Here is a 23,668-nt window from a genome sequence, read left to right as displayed (position 1 = left end):
GTGCACGCTTAAAATGGTATCCGGTCGACAGTGTCTAGGTTGACCACTATTGGTCGACAGGGTCTCTAGGTCAACATGTTCTAGGTCGACAGGTCATAAGGTTGACGTGAATTTTTACCTTTTTTTTCCCTATTTGAACTTTTTTGTACTTACGATCCACGTGGACTACAATTGGGAACGGTAACCTTGCCCGTTCACTCACCATGCAAGGGGACACGGTGCACTAATTGGGGTTCCCGGTCACTGTACAGTGAAAATGACACCAAAAAAGATTAAAAAACTTTTGTCGACCTTTTGACCTGTCAGCCAATAGTGGTCGACCTAGACACTGTCAACCTAAGTGTGGTCGACCTTCAATACCACACCCACTTAAAATACCCCAAATTTCCAAATATGTGTGTTTACTAATCGGATGCTGCCAACCCTGCGCCATGAGGGCCCTTATTGCGTCATATATATGCATATGTATACTTAGGGTTACCTTCCGATTAGTTTGATTTCAGTTTAAGAACACATGGAAAAATTTGCCAATGTGTTTATCAAGACTTCTGCTCCTAAGTCATAAAGAGGACACCGTTTTCATTATTTCACTAGGAGGGTTTTGCATGCTCTTTCTTATATATAGATTGCGAGCAATCCTATTATCCAGCAAGTTCAATGTAAATATGTAAATCACTTCATTATATATATATAAATATAAAAATAGCGGTAATGGCGGCACTCCACAGACTTCAAGTAAATTTAAAACAGCTTGTACTTTATTGTACTTTGGACGCAATAAAGTACAAGCTGTTTTAAATTTACTTGAAGTCTGTGGAGTGCCGCCATTACCGCTATTTGTATTTGGGTCTATTGAGGACTTATGGAATGCACCGCAGCCCTTAATTGGAATTCCCCACAGTGAGTGCCGGGTTCTTTGGTATGTGTGTGTATATATATATATATATCAGCAAAAAAGAGGCGGCACTCGGAGACTTGAAAAGTGCAAAAAGTTGTATTACACAGATAGACTGACGTTTCGGGGTCAATATACCCCTTTGTCAAAGTGTACAATGTGTGAGCGACATACCTTAAATACCAGAGAATCCCGCTCTGTGCTCAGACGCCGTCCCGGCCGCGCTGTTTGCAGCTTCACTTCCGGTCTCCCACTGATGTCGTCATTGGAATCGCGTCTGGTTGCCGTGGTAACCATAGACGCCAAGCGGCCGGGCTACGGCGCTGTGTGAGTGAAGACAAGAAGTGCATGACTGTTAGTACAGTACCCTACTACCGCATTAAAGAAAAAATAATTTGGAAAGAAAGACAACCACTGAGACATCAGGCATAAATTAAATAACACAAATCAGTTGGGAAGCCACATAGGATATTTTCACATTGGCTCAGGGTTCAGGCTTAAAGAGGTACGGAGGGCAATCACAAACCACAGACTGATCGTGAAAGAAACCTGTAGGGGTGGAAAAACCAAATACCAGTAAATAAATAAGTAAACCAGCAGCCCCGCTGCTGAACCATAAGGACTGTATATGGGTCCTGACTAATGTCTCAGTGGTTTGTATAGAGATACATATCCCCAAGAAGAAGGTGCTGAAGAAATAAGAGGCTATAGGTAGACTAAAAGAGAAAGCTACTTGAAGATGTTCAGGCTCAATTTCTCATTAAGGCCATTTGGACTGGTAGTTCCAAGTTCATAAATCCACCTGGCCTCCAGCTGTAACAGTCTGCCATCCCTGTCGCCTCCTCTGACATGCTTAGGGACATGGTCAATGATTAGATGGCGTAAGTCCTTCATAGTATGACCTACCGATGCAAAATGTCTCGCCACTGGTTGCTCGGAGTCCTTACCCTGCAGTGCTTGTTTAATAGCCGAGCGATGAAGGGCCATCCTTTCTCTGCAGGTTCTAATGGACTTCCCCACATAGTGAAGGTCACACGGACATTTGATAATATAGATGATGTGAGTGGTAGTGCATGTAAGGACATGCTTAATACTGTAGACTTTATCACGGTGAGGGTGCTTGAAGCTTGAGCCGGTGATCATATGTTCACATGTAGTGCATTTAATGCACTTGTAACAACCCGGTTTCTTTTCCAAAAACACAGAATGGTGCCGTCCTTGTCTATCCAGTTCGGCTTGAAAGCCCGTGACCTCAGAATGGACTACTCTGTCCTTAATATTCCTACCTCTCTGGTAACACATCATTGGTCTTTTACTATTGAGAGAGGGGAGTGACTGATCAGTGGCCACTATAGGCCACAGGGCTCTAGTGGCTCTTTGCACCACTGGACTGGAGGTGTTATATCTTGTAGAGAATGGGATGACAGATTTTTGTTGTTGAGGTTTTGAAGTTAAAAGCAACTCCCTAGGAATCCGCATCACTTCCTCCTTATACTTAAGGAGGAGCCGACGGTTATACCCTCTCTCCAAGAATTTAGACACCATGCGATCCAATTCGTGCTCCAGGGTAAGGCGATCACTAATAATTCGGGATACCCTAATCATTTGAGACCGAGGGAGGCCTTCCTTAAGGGCCTTAGGATGATGGCTACTGGCCTTGAGAAGCGTATTCCTGTCTGTGGGCTTGCAATAAAGACTGGTATGGAATGCCCCATCTTGAATAGTTACCTGGACATCCAGGTAATTTAAAGTGCTGGTGCTCGTCTGGTACGTATATTTGATGCTAGAAACCCTGGAATTGATGGAAAGCATAAGTAAATTAAACTGGTCCACACCTCCTGTCCACAAGATGAACAAATCATCTATTAACCGTGTGAACAGAAGGATGTGGGCAGCTGTGGATTCATCTCTGAAAAACGCTTCAAATTCCTCTTTAAACATAAAAATATTTGCGAACGACGGGGAGACATTGCTCCCCATCGCACACCCAGTTTTCTGTCGGTAAAACTTACCATTAAAGAGGAAATAATTCTATATATCCCATTTTGTGTTTCCATGGCGTTGGGTACTCCTTCATGTCTATTCTTCCTCCTCATTCACTCCTCCTACAGTAACCATGGCAACTTTATTCATCACCATGGCAACTGCATCCTCAACTGTTTGAGACTGTGCTGAGGAGATGATGCCCTGCCTGACCCCCCTCCCTCTCTGTGGGTGCACGTTAGGGCTCTGCAGAGTGCGGGGGATACAGTTTATCACGGCTGTGGCTTCTGCATATACTTCTTCCCCATTCACAGAACATTACACTCTCTGCAAACTGATCTCCGCTCGCCGTTTCATTACAGCTGCAGGCATTCCAGTGAAACGTCACATGCCTGCCAAGTTAATGTAAGCTCTGCATGTGCAGAGTGCCACTCATGTGTGGTCAGGAGCACAGCCCACCTTTCCAGGTGCACAGATCAGCAGCAGTGGTAGAATGGCATGCTGTGCTACTAGAGAGATGGGATCAGTGAATCATATCCCCATTCCGCAGCCAGGAGCAGTTCCCTGTTTGACGGAGGCAAAATAGAATTCTGTATATTTCTGTGCTATAAAGGTCACTTACACAGAGATATGTTTTTGTAGTTCTATTTTGGGGGGCCGCTATTGATGATATTACCTCTTTAAGCATCATTAGCAATCGTCCCTGGAAATAGATTCACATTCCACGCCCTTGCTGCACGGTTAGTCTGAGTATTAAATCGCTGATCCTTATCCCATCCCCTCACACCATTTGAATTGTTTATGTTGGTTCCTTCCTGTCCTATTCCTGGTGCCCACTCCCCTTCTCCGGGCTGTCATGGACTGCTCCACCCCCCTTTTGGCTGCTGTCACTGTGGTGTTGAGCTGAGAGGCGGCAGTGCCGCTGAACTGCAAGAGGGGGAACATCTGTGCACTGGACAAGCGCAGGGGGACGGTCAAGATAAAGCAGCCACACTGCTCCTTCTAGGACTAGCAGCAGCAGCAGCATGTGGTGCCTGCACTGCGCATCTGACCGGACACCCAGGATCCTGCAGCATGGCCTCTGGTATGAAAAAAAAATCTTCCTGCACATTTATTCAGTGGTAATTGGTCTGTGAGTGGCAATATGTGTTCAGCATTGTGTCTTGTGTGTGTGCGCTGAGCAGGCTGATAGGTGCGCACACAGTTCTCCATCATTGGCATGAGGCTCAAAGTACCCAGCAGTTTGGCAACCCTCACCATGATGACTAGTCTGGCATCGGGAAGTGATGCAGAACTTAGGGTGTTTGTACATTGGCTACATCTGATTGGGATAAGCTCCTGGCAGCTACGGTCCATACTGTTATAGTAAGCATCGCTAATATTTTCGGGGGGGAGAGGTGCCAGCCGGCAGTGGGTGTGGTAACCCTTCTGCTACCAGAGGTTGATTTCCTACTAGAGCCTACCATGCAGCTTAAGAGTTAAGTTCTCGCATTCCTAACCCCTCTCTGTGACTATTACTAATGTAGGAGTCTGCAGGGCTCAATGGAAAAAGCACACAATTTAAGCAAAAGTAGCATTCTTCCATTCCTCCGAGACCTAGAGCTGCTTCCCTCATCTGCAATCCTCTGACCCTTTATGCTACATGTGTTAAACCTGGTTTTTTTATGCACTTGAAAAAGAAACAAACTAGCAATGCTTCAGCAAACTCCTGTACATCGCTGCTTCTGTATTCTGCAGTTCTCTGTTTTCCTACGTGGAACCATTGCAGGGAGAAATACTGTAAATCACTGTTTATAACCATGAGTGACATGTTATTGGGAGACCAGCTTTAATGGTTTGCCAGAATTGTTTTCTGCAGGCATCCAGAGCTGGTTGACGTTTGTATTCTTGTGTTGCACATTTTGGGATTGCAAACCGAATGAGATGGTATTCCAGCAAAGGCTGTGTGTCATATACAGTAAGTGGTATATGGCGTATCTGAAAACCCGGAGGCTGCATATGGTATGTGGCCACTGATGCTTGTCCCATTTGCCATTTGGAGTTCCAGCGTTGCTCTGTTTGTGGCATCGGCATCAGCCGCTGAGTGCTGGCACTCTGTAAGGCATCTGCTGCATATATTTTACTTACTGCCAGCCTTGTTTGGGCTGGAGGACGTGTCTCTATTCTTATCATACTGTTTTCAGGCTCGTCCCCATATGAGTCGTCTGGTCTGACCACAGCGATGGTTAAACCAATTGTTGAACAAAGTGGGCGATTGGTTAAATGGTCCCTTACGTTAAAAAAGAAAGACACTTAGAATTGGGCAGTACGGATGGTGTAATGGTTAGCATTACTGCCTCACAGCACTGAGGTCATGGGTTCGATTCCCATCGTGGCCCTAACTGTATGGAGTTTGTAGTTTCTCCACGTAGTTGCGTGGATTTCCTCCGGGTACTCCGGTTTCCTCCCACAATCCAAACATATACTGGTAGGTTAATTGGCTCCCAACAATATTAACCCTAGTGTGAATGTGTGTGCGTGTACATGTGATAGGGAATATAGATTGTAAGCTCCACTGGGGCAGGGACTGATGTGAATGGGCAAATATTCTCTGTAAAGCGCTGCGGAATATGTGTGCGCTATATAAATAACTGGTAATAAATAAATAATAATAAATAAATAATTCCTAGAGGATGCTGGGAATTGTGGACTTGGATAAGTGACTTTGTTTCTTCCTGTCTCTCAGACATCAAAGCTGTCCTCTCAGCTGGACAACGTGCATAGTCCTGTGTACAGAATACAGTTGTAGAAATAAAATAAAAAAAAAGATTTTAAAAGGAACACTTACTATTACACACGTCAAACATTAACAAACATCTTTGGCTGTCATTTTTTAACATAGTAGACTTTGTCCCAAGTTACAGTGACCACAGAAGGTGCTACAGTATCCATCCATCCAGAAGGATTTTAACTATGTATACACCAGATTTTGTATAATTCTGTATTCCAGGCAGAGTGCAGATGTTCTGTGCTTGTTACCCAGTGTGCATTATTTGTTATCATAATACTTTTACCTTATATCGTATACTGCAGCACTGTTCCGTCAGATACGTTTATTAAGGTCCTACCCCAGTGGAGCTTACTATCTAATTTCACGAACAATAATATACAGTACTCGCACCATTGCCGTGTTAGTCAGAAACATAATATTGTGTCTTTGGAGAAAGTGAAGCACCAGGAGGAAACCCACACAAGCACTAGGAGAACATACAAACTCCACACCACGGCCGGAATCTAATCCAAGCACCCTTCTCCCACAAGGCAGCGCCGCAAACCACTGAGGCACTGTACCCGGGTAATAGGAACCGTTTAATTGTGTAGGGGTACTCGAGTCTGTCCGCAGTATCAGAGCGGCTGACTGTTTGCTTTTTAAGCATCTCCCAGCATGCATCTTGAATAAAGCGCCTGTGATAATTGATAGTGAATGAGCCCTAATGGGGATAGTGGGATAGGTGCTACGTGTGTCTGCCTCTCTCCCCGATCACTTATTGCTAGGATGACTAGTACTTTGAGCTGGAGGTGTGCTGTGATGTCAGTGCGTGGTTGACAAGCAGTATTGAAGTGCTTGTCGTCATCTGCTTTGTGTGTTAATTCTCGGAAGTCCATTGAAAATGTGGGTTTATGGGTAGCAACAGCATGCCTGTTGTTTCTCCTCTGCCTTGAACGGGGGCTGATGTATGGGGTGACTACATTGGAACCTTTGGCAGTCAGCTTGCTTGCAGCCCTGCCTCCTTTCTGAAAATACAGAACCTATAAATACCTCCCAACCTCTGTGAACTCCATTGGCTGCTGCCAGGCTCCTATGTAAGCAGAGGGCGCTTTGAAGGAGGGCGACTTGGCTTCTCGTACAAGGAAATGAGAAAGCATGAGAGGCCCCAACCTGTGAGTATACCCCATGTCACAGCCTACAGGTAGTAGCAGAATTTCAGGAACTTCAATTAAGAAACTAATTTGTTACTGCTCATTAACTCTGCCTAACGAGTACTTGTACTATATAGCAGAGTTGGGTATGTAAGAAGGGGCATAGCTAATAATGTCCATTTTGTATAGAATAGGTCTTGGTCAAGAAGGGGGATACTTATGAAATGTGATTTGCATCAGGCTTACATGCTCCCCATACTTGGTCTTCCAGAGGTTCGCACAGGGGGAATAACAAGAGTGGATATGACTTCATTGCATAATTCACTACTACAGGTGTGCATGGAAAGGCATTTAAAGCATAGCTGCTTTCTGATCCCAGCGAGGGGATCCAAGAGGTGTGATCAGGGATCATCACAACCCAGACAAATATATTCCCATAACTTTTAAAATAGTGGTATTGATATTTTTCAAACAGTGGGTCAAGTAATAGTTAGACAGGAGACAATAGTAAGAGAAGCAGGTAACAGGCCATGGATTATGCATCATTATATTTGATACAAATCTAGTAGAGAGATCTCAAGACCAAGAAGAATACAGAGCACTGTTCAGCACAGCACAAGGGGGACACGTGTCAGGTGTCCACCTCTACAACTTTAAAAGCCATGGGATAGTGGAGGAGAGTAGTCATAGTGGCCCAACCATGGGGACCCTACAGTTGAAAATGTATTTGGATAATTAATGATAACACAAGTTACATGCACCAATCCATGAATGAACCAGATCTTCTCTGTGATGAAACTTTAATGGCAGAAGATCCAGTTTTTCCGTATGAGGAGGTTTGACATCTTATATCGTTGAGTATAAGTCATATCAGCTATTGCGTGTGCTTTGGGTTATGTGGAAGACGGGGGTTTGAGAGACAGTGAGGCAGTCATAACCGAGTAACATGTAATTAAAGACGTTCCTTCATAATGAGGACATTTTTAGACATTCCCCTCCTTACCATAGCCACAATGGTAGAGCGGTGAAGAGCCCAGACATATCTTATGAATCTTTGTAAATACCATTTCTCTATCGTCCTAAGTGGATGCTGGGGTTCCTGAAAGGACCATGGGGAATAGCGGCTCCGCAGGAGACAGGGCACAAAAAAGTAAAGCTTTACTAGGTCAGGTGGTGTGCACTGGCTCCTCCCCCTATGACCCTCCTCCAGACTCCAGTTAGATTTTGTGCCCGAACGAGAAGGGTGCAATCTAGGTGGCTCTCCTAAAGAGCTGCTTAGAGAAAGTTTAGTTTAGGTTTTTTTCTTTACAGTGAGTCCTGCTGGCAACAGGATCACTGCAACGTGGGACTTAGGGGGAAAGTAGTAAACTCACCTGCATGCAGAGTGGATTTGCTGCTTGGCTACTGGACACCATTAGCTCCAGAGGGATCGAACACAGGCCCAGCCGTGGAGTCCGGTCCCGGAGCCGCGCCGCCGACCCCCTTGCAGATGCTGAAGCGTGAAGAGGTCCGGAAACCGGCGGCTGAAGACTCCTCAGTCTTCATAAGGTAGCGCACAGCACTGCAGCTGTGCGCCATTTTCCTCTCAGCACACTTCACTGGGCAGTCACTGAGGGTGCAGAGCGCTGGGGGGGGGCGCTCTGAGAGGCAAATATAAACCTTATACAAGGCTAAAAATACCTCACATATAGCCCATAGGGGCTATATGGAGATATTTAACCCCTGCCTGACTGGAAAAATAGCGGGAGAAGAACCCGCCGAAAAAGGGGCGGGGCCTATCTCCTCAGCACACGGCGCCATTTTCTGTCACAGCTCCGCTGGTCAGAACGGCTCCCAGGTCTCTCCCCTGCACTGCACTACAGAAACAGGGTAAAACAGAGAGGGGGGGCACATTAATGGCTATATATATATATATTAAAGCAGCTATAAGGGAGCACTTAATATAAGGATATCCCTTGTATATATAGCGCTTTGTGGTGTGTGCTGGCAGACTCTCCCTCTGTCTCCCCAAAAGGGCTAGTGGGTCCTGTCTTCATTAGAGCATTCCCTGTGAGTTTGCGGTGTGTGTCGGTACGTGGTGTCGACATGTATGAGGACGATATTGGTGTGGAGGCGGAGCAATTGCCAAATATGCAGATGTCACCCCCCAGGGGGTCGACACCAGAATGGATGCCTTTATTTGTGGAATTACGTGATGGTTTATCTTCCCTTAAACAGTCAGTTGAGGACATGAGGCGGCCGGACAATCAATTAATGCCTGTCCAGGCGCCTCAAACACCGTCAGGGGCTGTAAAACGCCCTTTGCCTCAGTCGGTCGACACAGACCCAGACACGGGCACTGATTCCAGTGACGACGGTAGAAATTCAAACGTATTTTCCAGTAGGGCCACACGTTATATGATTTTGGCAATGAAGGAGACGTTACATTTAGCTGATACTACAGATACCGTAAAACAGGGTATTATGTATGGTGTGAAAAAACTACAAACAGTTTTTCCTGAATCAGAAGAATTAAATGACGTGTGTGATGAAGCGTGGGTTGCTCCTGATAAAAAGTTGATAATTTCAAAAAAGTTATTGGCATTATACCCTTTCCCGCCAGAGGTTAGGGCGCGCTGGGAAACACCCCCTAAGGTGGACAAGGCGCTCACACGCTTATCCAAACAAGTGGCGTTACCCTCTCCTGAGACGGCCGCACTTAAGGATCCATCAGATAGAAAGATGGAAGTTATTCAAAAGAATATATACACACATGCAGGTGTTATACTACGACCAGCTATAGCAACTGCCTGGATGTGCAGTGCTGGAGTAGTTTGGTCAGAATCCCTGATTGAAAATATTGATACCCTAGATAGGGACAATGTTTTACTGTCGTTAGAACAAATAAAGGATGCATTTATCTATATGCGTGATGCACAGAGGGATATTTGCACACTGGCATCTCGGGTGAGTGCTATGTCCATTTCAGCCAGAAGAGCCTTATGGACACGACAGTGGACAGGCGATGCGGATTCAAAACGTCACATGGAGGTTTTGCCGTATAAAGGGGAGGAGTTATTTGGAGTTGGTCTATCAGACTTGGTGGCCACGGCTACTGCCGGGAAATCCACTTTTTTACCTCAAGTCACTCCCCAACAGAGAAAGGCACCGACCTTTCAACCGCAGACTTTTCGCTCCTACAAAAATAAGAGAGCAAAGGGCTTGTCGTACCTGCCACGAGGCAGAGGAAAAGGGAAGAGACACCAACAGGCAGCTCCTTCCCAGGAACAGAAGCCCTCCCCGGCTCCTGCAAAAACCTCAGCATGACGCTGGGGCCTCTCACTCAGCAGGTGATAGTCAAAGTACCCCTATTACAACAAGGAAAGGGGTATTATTCCACTCTATTTGTGGTACCGAAGCCGGATGGCTCGGTAAGGCCTATTCTAAATCTGAAGTCCTTGAACCTCTACATAAAAAAGTTCAAGTTCAAGATGGAGTCACTCAGAGCAGTGATAGCGAACCTGGAAGAAGGGGACTTTATGGTATCCTTGGACATCAAGGATGCGTATCTACACGTTCCGATTTACCCCGCACACCAGGGGTACCTCAGGTTCATTGTTCAAAACTGTCACTATCAGTTTCAGACGCTGCCGTTCGGATTGTCCACGGCGCCTCGGGTCTTTACCAAGGTAATGGCCGAGATGATGATTCTTCTTCGAAGAAAAGGCGTATTAGTTATCCCATACTTGGACGATCTCCTAATAAGGGCAAGGTCCAGAGAACAGCTGGAGACAGCTTTAGCACTATCTCAAGAGGTGCTAAGACAACACGGGTGGATTCTGAATATTCCAAAATCCCATTTAATCCCGACAACTCGTCTGCTGTTCCTAGGAATGATTCTGGACACGGTTCAGAAAAAGGTTTTCCTTCCAGAGGAAAAAGCCAAGGAGTTATCCGATCTGGTCAGGAACCTCCTAAAACCAGGAAAAGTGTCAGTACATCAATGCACAAGAGTCCTGGGAAAAATGGTGGCTTCTTACGAAGCAATTCCATTCGGCAGATTCCATGCAAGAATATTCCAAAGGGATCTGTTGGACAAATGGTCAGGGTCGCATCTGCAGATGCACCTGCGAATAACCCTGTCACCAAAGACAAGGGTGTCACTTCTGTGGTGGTTGCAGAAGGCTCACCTATTAGAAGGCCGCAGATTCGGCATTCAGGATTGGATCCTGGTGACCACGGACGCCAGCCTGAGAGGCTGGGGAGCAGTCACACAAGGAAGAAACTTCCAGGGAGTATGGACGAGTCTGGAAAAGTCTCTTCACATAAACATTCTGGAACTAAGAGCAATCTACAATGCTCTAAGCCAGGCGGAACTTCTCCTGCAAGGAAAGCCGGTGTTGATTCAGTCGGACAACATCACGGCGGTCGCCCATGTAAACAGGCAGGGCGGCACAAGAAGCAGGAGTGCAATGGCAGAAGCTGCCAAGATTCTTCGCTGGGCGGAGAATCACGTGATAGCACTGTCAGCAGTGTTCATCCCGGGCGTGGACAACTGGGAAGCAGACTTCCTCAGCAGACACGATCTTCATCCGGGAGAGTGGGGTCTACATCCAGAAGTCTTCAACATGTTAATAGACCGTTGGGAAAGACCAATTGTAGACATGATGGCGTCTCGCCTCAACAAGAAACTGGACAAATATTGCGCCAGGTCAAGAGATCCACAGGCAATAGCTGTGGACGCACTGGTAACTCCTTGGGTGTACCAGTCAGTGTATGTGTTTCCTCCTCTGCCGCTCATACCAAAGGTATTGAAGATCATACGGCAAAGAAGAGTAAGAACAATACTAGTGGTTCCGGATTGGCCGAGAAGGACTTGGTATCCGGAACTTCAAGAGATGCTCACGGACGAACCGTGGCCTCTACCTCTGAGAAGGGACCTGCTACAGCAGGGTCCCTGTCTTTTTCAAGACTTACCGCGGCTGCGTTTGACGGCATGGCGGTTGAACGCCAGATCCTAAAAGGGAAAGGCATTCCAGAAGAAGTCATTCCTACCTTGATTAGGGCACGGAAGGAAGTCACCGTGAAACATTATCACCGCATTTGGCGAAAATATGTAGCGTGGTGCGAGGATCGGAGGGTTCCGACGGAGGAATTCCAACTGGGTCGTTTCCTACATTTCCTGCAATCAGGATTATCTATGGGTCTCAAATTGGGATCCATTAAGGTTCAAATTTCGGCCCTGTCAATATTCTTCCAAAAAGAATTGGCCTCTGTCCCTGAGGTCCAGACTTTTGTCAAGGGAGTACTGCATATACAGCCTCCTGTGGTGCCTCCGGTGGCACCGTGGGATCTAAATGTAGTTTTAGATTTCCTCAAATCCCATTGGTTTGAACCATTGAAAAAGGTGGATTTGAAATATCTCATTGAAAGTGACTATGTTACTAGCCCTGGCCTCTGCCAGGAGAGTATCTGAATTGGCGGCTTTATCTTATAAAAGTCCTTATCTAATCTTCCATTCGGATAGGGCAGAACTGCGGACTCGTCCGCATTTTCTCCCTAAAGTGGTATCAGCATTTCATCTGAACCAACCTATTGTGGTGCCTGCGGCCACTAGCGACTTGGAGGACTCCAAGTTGTTGGACGTTGTCAGAGCCTTAAAAATATACATTGCAAGGACGGCTGGAGTCAGAAAATCTGACTCGCTGTTTATATTGTATGCACCCAACAAGTTGGGCGCACCTGCTTCTAAGCAGTCGATTGCTCGTTGGATTTGTAACACAATTCAACTTGCACATTCTGTGGCAGGCCTGCCACAGCCTAAAACTGTAAAAGCCCACTCCACAAGGAAGGTGGGCTCATCTTGGGCGGCTGCCCGAGGGGTCTCGGCATTACAACTCTGCCGAGCAGCTACGTGGTCGGGGGAGAACACGTTTGTAAAATTTTACAAATTTGATACCCTGGCAAAGGAGGACCTGGAGTTCTCTCATTCGGTGCTGCAGAGTCATCCGCACTCTCCCGCCCGTTTGGGAGCTTTGGTATAATCCCCATGGTCCTTTCAGGAACCCCAGCATCCACTTAGGACGATAGAGAAAATAAGAATTTACTTACCGATAATTCTATTTCTCGGAGTCCGTAGTGGATGCTGGGCGCCCATCCCAAGTGCGGATTATCTGCAATACTTGTACATAGTTATTGTTAACTAATTCGGGTTATTGTTAAGGAGCCATCTTTAAGAGGCCCTTTCTGTTGTCATACTGTTAACTGGGTTTAGATCACAAGTTGTACGGTGTGATTGGTGTGGCTGGTATGAGTCTTACCCGGGATTCAAAATGCCTCCCTTATTGTGTATGCTCGTCCGGGCACAGTACCTAACTGGAGTCTGGAGGAGGGTCATAGGGGGAGGAGCCAGTGCACACCACCTGACCTAGTAAAGCTTTACTTTTTTGTGCCCTGTCTCCTGCGGAGCCGCTATTCCCCATGGTCCTTTCAGGAACCCCAGCATCCACTACGGACTCCGAGAAATAGAATTATCGGTAAGTAAATTCTTATTATAACATTGGAAAAAAAATTTTAGTGGTCATTTCTTGTATAAGTACACAAAAGGAGACAGTAACTTTATTAGGCCTAATGCAAGTCCATTCCTCAGACTCCCCCCATATTATGTCTTTACTTGGAGGCGGTATCAGGATGATAGATCTACACTGTCTAGTTACAGTCAGGTCAACACCATGTGGTCAACATGCATTAAAGTCGGCAGGTTCAAGAGGTCAACATGAGAATGGTCAACACATGTTTTCCCAACATTTGCTTGATTTACTATCCACGTGGACTACGACTAGGGATAGTAACCTTGCCCGTGTGGCGATCGTCTATGATTCTATTGATGGTGCTCACAGAACATGAAATATAGAAGATGTGGGCAAAAAAACGTGTTGACAATTTTAGTGTTGACCTTAACCACTGTTTGGTGTTGACCTTTTGTACATGTCGACCATTTGGTGTCAACATATTGACTGTGTCTAAAAAGTGTAGATTTTCTATACTACACCCGTTGGAGGCACCTCGCTCAGAGAAGGAAGAACTAAGGACAGTATTGTGTTGGTAGTGGCCCAAACAAGATGGGGCCCCAGGGCAACTCACAAACATTAATGTGACCCTGTCCCTTATGGCTCCTTGAAAGGCTTCCATGTAAATAAATTGTATTGGCTATCTCCATCTGTCCATCTCAATAGTGTCTTTCATTAGGGTTGATGTATCAAGCAGCAAAAAGGTTTAGAAGTTGCTACTAGCAACCAATTAACTACAAAGAGCATTTATCAAGACATTCTATAAAATGATAGGTATGCTGACTGGTTTCTGTAGGCAAGTTTTCTACTGGTCCTCTTCAGTCTTTTCACTGCTTGATACATAAGCCCTGTTGTTTAAAACTAGAAATAAGTGGGTGCTCTCTTCACACAGTTATTTCTCCAGAGCACTGTTAAGGGCAATCTCTTTTTTTTTTTTTTTTTTTGGCCATCCGTTAGATTGGTATTAAGTAGCTAATGCCAGCATGAGAAATCACAAGCCTTATTAAATGTACATGATAAAGTAGCATGTTTTACCTTATGGTCAGCAATCTGTTTTACTGTTGCACGCCAGGACTCCCTACACCCAGCTGATGTCCAAATCTATCAACAGATGGGATTAAAAATTACTGCTGAACAATTTGTATCTTCATCTACTTTAGGTTAATGTACTAAATGATCTGCAAGTGTCATTCACCAGTGCAGCTATTGTCCTGTGTTCTCAGTTCTGCTTCTGGTATGGGAGTAGATAAAGCAGATGTGAAGAGCCGGCCCTAACCAATATGATGCCATAGGCAAGATTTTGGCTGGTGACCCCTAGCACCGCCGCTAGTTCCACCTCTGACCCTGCACCCCTTTCCCAGCACCATTACCCTTAACGCATAGCAGTCATAATTTTGGTGCTCCGACCACTTCTATTTTAAATATGAACAGTGCGCACATTCGGTGCACAGCCCAAAAAGGGGCGTGTTCTTGCGGGGAAGGGGCATGGCCACACCAATAGTACCCCCAATTTAAATTACGCCACACAGTAGTGCAACTTTATTCACATTATATCATGCGATAGTGTCCCTTATTCACGTTACATCACAGTAGTACCACTTTACCTTATATACGTTACTCCTTATAGTAGTGTCCTTTATTCACATTACACCACACCATATTGATCTTTATTCACATTAGACCACACAGTAGTGCCCTTTCTATACGTTACGCTACACACAGTAGAGCACCTTCTACACATAATGCCACACATTAGTAATGCCTTTACACACAAAATACCACACAGTAATGCCCCTAACACATATGACACACATTATTAATGTCCTTATAAACATAATGCGCCTTAAACATTATGCCAACCTTTATTAATGCCCTTTTACACATAATGTCCCTTACACATATGCCGCACATTATTAAGGCCCTCTTACACATAATGACAAACATAATGTCCCTTACACATACACCGCACACTATTGCACAATCGGTCCACCCGCACACAGCACTCACACGGACGCTAACAATGAGGGCCTAATTCAGACCTGATCATAGCAGCAAATTTGTTAGCAGATGGGCAAAACCATGTGCACTGCAGGTGGGGCAGATATAACATGTGCAGAGAGTTAAGGCCCATATAGACGGGCCGATGCAGGAGAGATGTGTGCTGAGTGAACTGCTCAGCACACATCTCTCCCGCCGCTCAGCACAGCGCGATCTGTGCTGAGCGTGCGGGGGGAGATGGGGGTGGGGGGGGGGGGCGCTCACTTCACCCAGCGGGTGAAGTGAGCGACCCATTAGATTGGCCTGCATGCAGGCCAATCTAGCAGCAGCGATGCGCGGGGCTGCGCATCGCTATCGCTGTAAGGGGTACACACGGAGCGATAATTTTCATATTCTAAGCAATCTAGTCAGATTGCTTAGAATATCGCTCCGTCAGTACCCCCCTTTAGATTTGGGTGGGTTATATTGTTTCTGTGCAGGGTAAATACTGGCTGATTTATTTTTACACTGCAATTTATGATTTCAGTTTGAACACACCCCACCCAAATCTAACTCAGAGCACATGTTATATCTGCCACACCTGCAGTGCGCATGGTTTTTCCCATCTGTAACACATTTACAGCTATGATCAGGTCTGAATTAGGCCGTGTGACCTCTGCCTCTGCTTGAATCCTCATACATCTTGCCTCAATACACCATGCAGCAGGAAATGCCTAATTTCAGGCGCCTTTTTTCCGCTAAAAATGAATCTTATTTGCATTGCTGTGTGACTAGGCTGCACAAGCAGCTTCTGCTGATTAAAATGATATGCAGCATGCCTATATTCTGTGTGTGGCTGTATCTGCATACGAAGTGCTACGTTAGTGATTTTCAGGATTACAGTGTAATGTAGCATTTCGGCTGAAATTGTTTGCTTATAATCCATAGAAGATTGTTATAAACCAGAGTGGGACTAATTCTAGAAGCCCGATTGTCGACGTGCCTGAGGCATGAATATTACTCTTGAATAACTTGGAGTCATTTCTGTTGCTGCCAGTAACTGCACTTCTGACCTTGGGCTGGATATAGAATGGCTCTGCCATGTTGCTGCCTCGTTGACTTCATCGTTTAGCAAATACAATACAAAGTGACAAACTATATGCTCATATGGGAAACGGAGGCATATGAGAACTGCGTAGTAAATTCACGTTTAACTACACAGCCGAGTCACATTATTATGACCGCCTCCTACAGTTGATGTTGGTAGCCCATGAAGTATGTCACGTGTCGTGCGCTGGCTTGGTGGCTATATAAGGTGTGGGATAGGCTGTCTGCACACATCACTCATTGCTGTCATGGGTAAAAGGGACGATTTATCAGAGTTTCAAAAAGGGATGATTATCGTCTTTTCGGGCCAAGGGTGGCAGAATTGCTGACACAGTGCAGTTTGCGAACTGTTCGCGTGCTACTGTGGTGAAGGTGTCTCGTGACTGGACAAATGTCACCATTGGGAATAACCAACGTGGAAACTGCGGAGCACCACGTGCCATTGATGTGAGAGGTGAACGTCGGATACAATGGTGCATGAAGGACATCAGACATGCTACAGTGGAGCAGCTCACCTTCCACAATGAACCTGGGGGCTACCAGACGTGTATCTAAAATGGCAGTTCAGCCCGTCTAGCTGCTGTCCGTGCTGCACACGTGACTCCACCGTATATGAGAAATCTGACATATTAAAACCTCAAAATTCCTAAGTGACCGAGATAAGATAGCCATTCACTACTCCTCCCCTTTGCGGCCTATCCATAATCTCCCCCCTATACTGCTGGCTACATCTCACAAAGAATCTCCTGAAACCTCTAGTGTCTAGTATTGTGTCACCATATAGTGTGACCCCATTTACCATGACACGATCTCCGGGGCAGGCATATTGTAGCCTGTGCAACGTGAGAGATGCATGAGGTACATAGAAAGCTGACCCTGGAGTGAGTGGAGCTGTAAGATTGCAGTATAGCTGCTCATGGGCCAAGTTCCTTTCTACCACACACAAGCCTCCCGCTGTGTGGTCCGGCATCCAGAGCATACCCCTGAGGCGGGTCGCACCCGGGATCCTGACACTGGTGTTTCCCGCGTGCGACCCACCTCAGGCCCCTCGCCGCCACTGTCCCCAACCGGCATATTACCGGGCTGGTGACGTTAGCGGTGACGCGACGGGGACGGCCCTTAGAGATCACATGATCCACACAGACTGAATGGGAAACGGGTCGCATCGATCCGGCTTCCCATTCACACAGCACAGGGAGCCTGGGTGAACACGTGTTCAATCCTGCTCGCTACCCGAGTTGGAATACCGGGTCGATTTAAACTGGGCCCTTTCAGACCACACGGCAACACGGGTTATGCGCTTTCATGTGCAGTAACCCGTGTTAAAAGCTGGCGGTCTAAAAGGGGTAGTGATTACATTCTCTCTGTACAGAATGTGGTAACTGAGGAGATTCAGCACCTGCTTGTATTCCTGAAGACCTGATGTATTTACAGCAGAGGTTAGGTTACTCTCTGTAATGCGCAAGTGTCCCAATCTATGGTTACTTCCTTGTTGACATAAGGCCCTACTGTTTATATAGGTGACCATACAAATATGAACATCACTTGCCTTTTACACTGTGTAAACAATTGAGGAAAACCATGTAATTACATAAGTTACATTAGTTAATAACCTATTGTGTAAGAAACCACAGTGGCGGCACACTAAAGTATACCTAGGGATGTACCATCTGAGGTGAGTGGAATCTGATTCAAGTGATAGGTCTGCTGCATACTCTGACTTACAGTAATACCTGTAGCTGTGGGGAAAAACTGTTTATTGACCTTTTTTCTTCCAAGTACATTCTTGTGGTGGCTACCATACACCTACCTGTTCTGGGAAGCGGTCAGTGATCGGGTACAAGCTTGTGGTTATTCAAGCAAAAGGTGATCAGTCACCTCCTTGTTTAACATGAAGCTAGCATATTAGGCTTTCTTACATTCCTACTTCGTGTATAGTGTTTTATTTCTGCCACACATCCCATGACATCACATCACCTATATGTAGTCTCTCCATGAGGTATATTTACGAAGATGCGGGTTTATAGAAGTGGAGATGTTGCCCATAGCAACCAATGAGACTCCAGCTATTATCTTCTAGAAGGTGTTAGATAAATAATACCCCTTTCACACCACAAATATTTTTTGCCCGGGTCGAGGTGTAGTCTAAAAGCACCGCTTTTGAATATCCCGGGTCGAGTAACCCTGCATTTCAACCCGGTATAAAAGCATTGTTATACACGGGTTGGATCCGGGTCAATGTGCACTCTAATACCCCTTTCACACCGCACAAATAACCCGGTATTGATCGGCATATTGCCGGGTTGACACGGGTCAGCGTGCGGTGTGAAAGGGGCATTACCGACATCCCAGGTGGCCTGACCTGGCAATTCAACCCGGGAATAAAGCCGTGTTATACCTGGGTTGAATACCGGGTCAATGGACTACAGCAGGGAGAGGTGGCGTGGAGATGATCTCATCTCCCAGCGCCGCCTCCGCTGCCGACTCCGCTTCCCGCTGCTATGGCAACCTGCCCGGCATATTGCTGGGTCAGGGAAGTAAGCAGCAGCGGCCAATGCCGGATCCCACCCGGGTGGGATCCGGCATTGGCGGTGTGAAAGGGGTATAAAGTGTCCAACCCGGGTTATTCAACCCTGCATTCATGTAAACGTGCTGATTGGCTGTTCTTTGTGTGCCTTGATGATGTCAGCCTGAGTCCTGCTACATAGGCGAGAACAGAGAGCATTAGAGCTATTATTAAGAATTAGGGGTGAGGCAGAGATTGCTAGGCAACTTACTGCAAACCTCCCAACTTATTAAAAGTACAAAGAGGGACCTTGGCGTGCGCCTCGTGGCAGAGCCTCAATCGCGAGTCATGCCCCCTTGTACCGTCACTGAGGGGGCATGCCCAGTGCTCTCTGAGCTGCTGGCATCCCCCCTCTCACCTGTGCATGCGCACAGCGTCTACTCACCGCTGATCTCCTAAGCAGAGCAGCAGTTACAGGAGCCTCCCAACTACTCCCACCCCCCACCCCCACCGCAGGACACTGCAGCCCGGGGGTTGGACAGTGGGACAGTCCCAAAAAATACAGGACTATCCCGCGAAAATCGGGACAGTTGGGAGGTATGTTACTGGAACAGTTAAAGATACAATTGTGTATAAAATCAGCTCTGTCCGCCATCATTCCTGCAATGCTGTGAGCTGTCCCCACCCTCTCCTTTTGTCCCCTTCTGACCCATCTTTCTGAGCCAAAAAAAATAGCTGACTCGGATTGAGTTAAAAGGAGCCAACCCTGCAATAACCCTGGTTGAAAGTTTATACCCCTTTTACACTGTCAATGCCGGATCCCACCCGGGAATTGGAAGCGGGTCCATCCTGGGTGTGATCCGGCATTGGCAGCTGCTGCAGGCTTTCCCGACCCGACAATAAGCCGGGCGGGTTGCCATAGCAGGGGGGGGGGGCGGAGCTGGGAGATGAGCTCATCTCCGCGCCGCCTCTTCCTATCTAGTAAACGGGTCCCGGGTCGCATCGACCCGGGAGCCCGTTTACGCAGCCACTGACCCGGTATTCAACCCGGGTATAACACTGCTTTATTCCTGGGTTGAATTGCTGGGTCAGGCGACCCACGATTTCAGCAATGCCCCTTTCACACCGCACGCTGACCCGTGTCGACCCGGCAACATTTCGGGTCGATACCGGGTTATTTGTGCGGTGTGATAATGGGTAGTAGTGTAAAAGGGTCTGACCCGGGTCAGAGCCAGATTTAAGTAGAATCTGATTGAACTATACCCCCATCGGTAGGACAGCATGGTCAGCTGATGGTAACACAGGGTCACTACTAGAGCTGCAAGTGCCAAGAAAGTACATGCAGAAATACGACTGCAAACTTCCTGTATAACATAGAAGGCATAGATGTGACCAGTGCAAAGATACAGCAAAAAGCTGTATGAATGGGCTGGGGAAGAATTTGCTAATGATTGTCTTTGATTCTAATAAAACATTTTTTTTTTTTAAAGCCAGACATCTGGGCTCGATGCCATAACTGCTCCAGTGCTGCACAGCCAGGGCCCCTGCTGAAGTGGCAGCAGCGCAAGGCTGATCAGACTGGGCCAGTCACTCTGTATTAGGGAAAACCTCCCCAGCACATCATAATGAGAACCAGAACCTGATGCACGCGGGGCTGCTTCTCCAATTGAAGGCTAAAGAGCGCCTTCCTCCACGAGATTATCAGCACTGAGTTGAAAATTGCTAGGACTCTTCTCAGTGCCCCGGCCTGGGAGGACAGGTTCCATTGCTTAGATGGATGTGGTCTAGGTCGACATGCATTAGATTGACACCGCTTTTTAAGGTTTTGTTTTTTTTGTTTCTTACACAGATATGCAAGTACTGCAAGCCCCAATGGTCAGTGTATGCTAGCAATGTTCTGTTACCGCTTCTTGCAGTTTTTAGCGGTGCGAATAAGACACAGCCTTTGGAAAAAGGACATTTGCTGCTGCTTAATCACAAGGGCCCCAGCGTGCCAAGAGGGGCTATTTAGTGCGCCAACACAAAGGTTCATCCGGACACATCTAATTATTTCACAACTCTTCAGTTTATTAAACCTAAGCGTGTTATTTTGTGTGCAGTATTTTAGGTCTATCTCAATGTAAACCTGCAGCCAGCTGAGACGGTAGCGTCTAGTTTCCCTTTGTGGAGAGGACTCTTCCCATAACCCCCTGGGTCCATGTCACAAACTATTTGGAATAGTAACCTGTGGCGAGCGAAGCGAGACACCGAGCCCGAAGCGTGGCGAGCGTCCAATGGTGCAGAGAAAAAAAACAAACCTCACACGAAGGGAGAAAGGAGAAAACATTTTCGGAAGTTCTCTCCTGCCTTCTCGTTATGTCACTTCCAGGTCCTGATCACGAAGGTAACATAGACACAACCAAGCTGAGACTGGAACCTTGCAGAACCGCCACTAATGAATAACAAAATAAATGTCCCAGTGCCTGAAATATTAACCTTGGTTATGTTCTAACAGGAGATTCCTACATTTGCAAATAGATTTAGATTTCCGTCATCTGTGAATAGCAGGGGGTTTTCCTAGGAGAATTGGGTGCGGACTTATTGGTTAGACAGAGCTCATCTGTATCCAAATATCCATTTTTATTTGATCACCGATGTGCCTGAAGAATGATTGCTCAGGTGCAGTAATGTCTGCTCAGTAGGATACAAGTACAGTATCTCCACTACACAATCCACGCCCGAGGCTGGTGCCACCGGTAAAAGTGGCTGCTGGTTTAGTTGTGGTTTTTGCTGTTTACTGTTGATGTGTTTTCTGTTGCCAGCATACGTGGCTTCTGCTTCCTGATTTCCTTACTTTCTTTATTAGCTATTACTTCTGCAAGGAGGCAATCCATCTGCTACTGTGACACTTATGAAAGTTGGCGCCATGCCCCGTTCCAAATGACGTGTAAAACAGCAGGGGCTCATTTCATAAGCCGCAGATGAAGAGCTTTTTATTTGGAAGATTAATATAAAACATATAAAACTGATGTAGGGGCTGTTGGTTCAGTTCACAGTTATATATATATATATTTTTTTTTCTTTTAGGAAATATACTCCCCCCTGAAAAAGGTTACATTTAATAATTACATTTGATTACAATTCAAGTTATTTGACGTAATTGCACTGCACTCATAATAGCAGCGGAGAATCTGCAACTTACTCATGTAGACTGACTGGTACACTGATGAGGCAGCCATTTTGTGGACTGAACCTGTCATCAGCCTATGAATGGGTGACGACATTGAGCTAGTAGTGTCTCACGCATCCGTGATGTCACCAGGTCCGAGTGCATTGATTGTCCAAATGATGGTTCATCCTACAAAATGGTGGCCTCCACAGTGTGTATGAGGTGGGTCCACATAAACATTTACAGTCTGTTAAAGTTTCAACAATCATTTTATTTCTTTTTATTTTTTTAAAGCTGCTTTGAACAACTTTCCTGTTATGTTCATGTTAGTGGCGGAATCTGTGTGCAACAGAGCTAAAAGAGAAGCAATTATAACTAACCATTGGGTACACCTGTCATATCAGACCTTCAGCCCACCAGTTCTATACTGCTTCTTGATGTTTACAGAGGTCTGCAGAACTCCTTGACTACTGGACCAATCAGAGCTCCTTCTCATGAAGTACCTAATATAGTATTCTGTTTACTGCAATACCTCTAATACTGGAGCCTAAAATATCAGCGGTAGTATCGCCTCTGAAGAATACCTCCACTGTCCCTGGTATTCATATGATAATGTCCTCTGTGACCCAGCCAGCGTGTGACAGGAAGTAGTAATGTGTTTGATGCTTACCCATATCACTAAGTGTTGGCTCAGCTGTACAGTACAAGCTGCATGGAGGAACAGGTTTGTGCAGTTCTCAAGCAGATTAGTGAGGAATGTGGACTCACTTCATAAAAGAACAGTGCTGTACAGTAGATAAGGAGATGGGCCCTCCCAGTCTGGTTATTGTTGCGTTACCTGCTCTGTCTCTGCTACAGCTACGTTATCTGCTGCTCTTTAAAGTGTTTTTCTCACACAGAGGCCAGAGGAATTATTGCGCTTATTCTGTATTCATCCTACTCATTCACTGGGAACCAGTGACATGACAGATAATCGCTCTAAAGATCCTAGTGACGTGATAGTCTGCAATCTGTCTACACATTTATTAATTAACAATAATAACAATATTCCAGCATATTTCATTTCACTATACGATTGGGAACAAAACTGTAATAAAACAAGGTGGTTATATATGATGGGCATACAGTAGGGCTGGATTCAATTATCTGTGCTAATTACAGCAGGCTTAAAGCAGTGGCCGGGGCTATTCAATTGCAGCCCGCGATAAGCCCGCACACCACACACAACACTGATTTCAGTTCAAGCCTCAGGAGTTAAGCAGGGCTGTCTGACTTTTTTGCAAACGCATTATTTCATAAACCCAGGCCCTTATCCCAGAATTTATCAGTTAACGCACTTATGCTACAGTTTTGCCACGTGAGGAAAAGGGCGTAAAAGTCTGGCCTACAAGCCCTATTCCCCACACGGTATCTGGCCCGTAGAGGTAAGAGGGCCCTACTCTGAAGATTACATTAATAGGGAAATAGGCATTTGATACATGAGGATAAGTGCTACATATTGCATATTGGTCCAGCCAGGTAACAGAGGTTCTAGGTGGGCATGCTGTAAAGGCAGCCATTTTGTAGGCTAAACCACAGTCTAGCCTGTCGTTTCACTAGGGACG

General features: G+C 46.1%; 1 protein-coding gene across 6 annotated transcripts in view; it reads left to right on the top strand.

The window, feature by feature from the left end:
- The window catches only part of IQSEC2 (IQ motif and Sec7 domain ArfGEF 2), a 322,858-nt gene that overhangs the window by 210,950 nt on the left and 88,240 nt on the right, over positions 1–23,668 (top strand). The window contains exon 1 of one of the 6 annotated variants that reach the window (XM_063936557.1): positions 3,790–3,962. The exons of the other annotated variants lie outside the window; for them this stretch is intronic. Coding sequence (XP_063792627.1) covers positions 3,904–3,962 — 59 coding nt within the window. The 5' untranslated portion in view covers positions 3,790–3,903. Of the gene's footprint in view, positions 1–3,789; positions 3,963–23,668 lie in introns of those variants that run through there. 6 annotated transcript variants of the gene reach the window in all.

Source organism: Pseudophryne corroboree, chromosome 8 (assembly GCF_028390025.1).
Source record: "Pseudophryne corroboree isolate aPseCor3 chromosome 8, aPseCor3.hap2, whole genome shotgun sequence".
In the NCBI taxonomy this organism is placed as follows: Eukaryota; Metazoa; Chordata; class Amphibia; order Anura; family Myobatrachidae; genus Pseudophryne; species Pseudophryne corroboree.
This window is presented reverse-complemented; position numbering and strand designations above follow the sequence as displayed.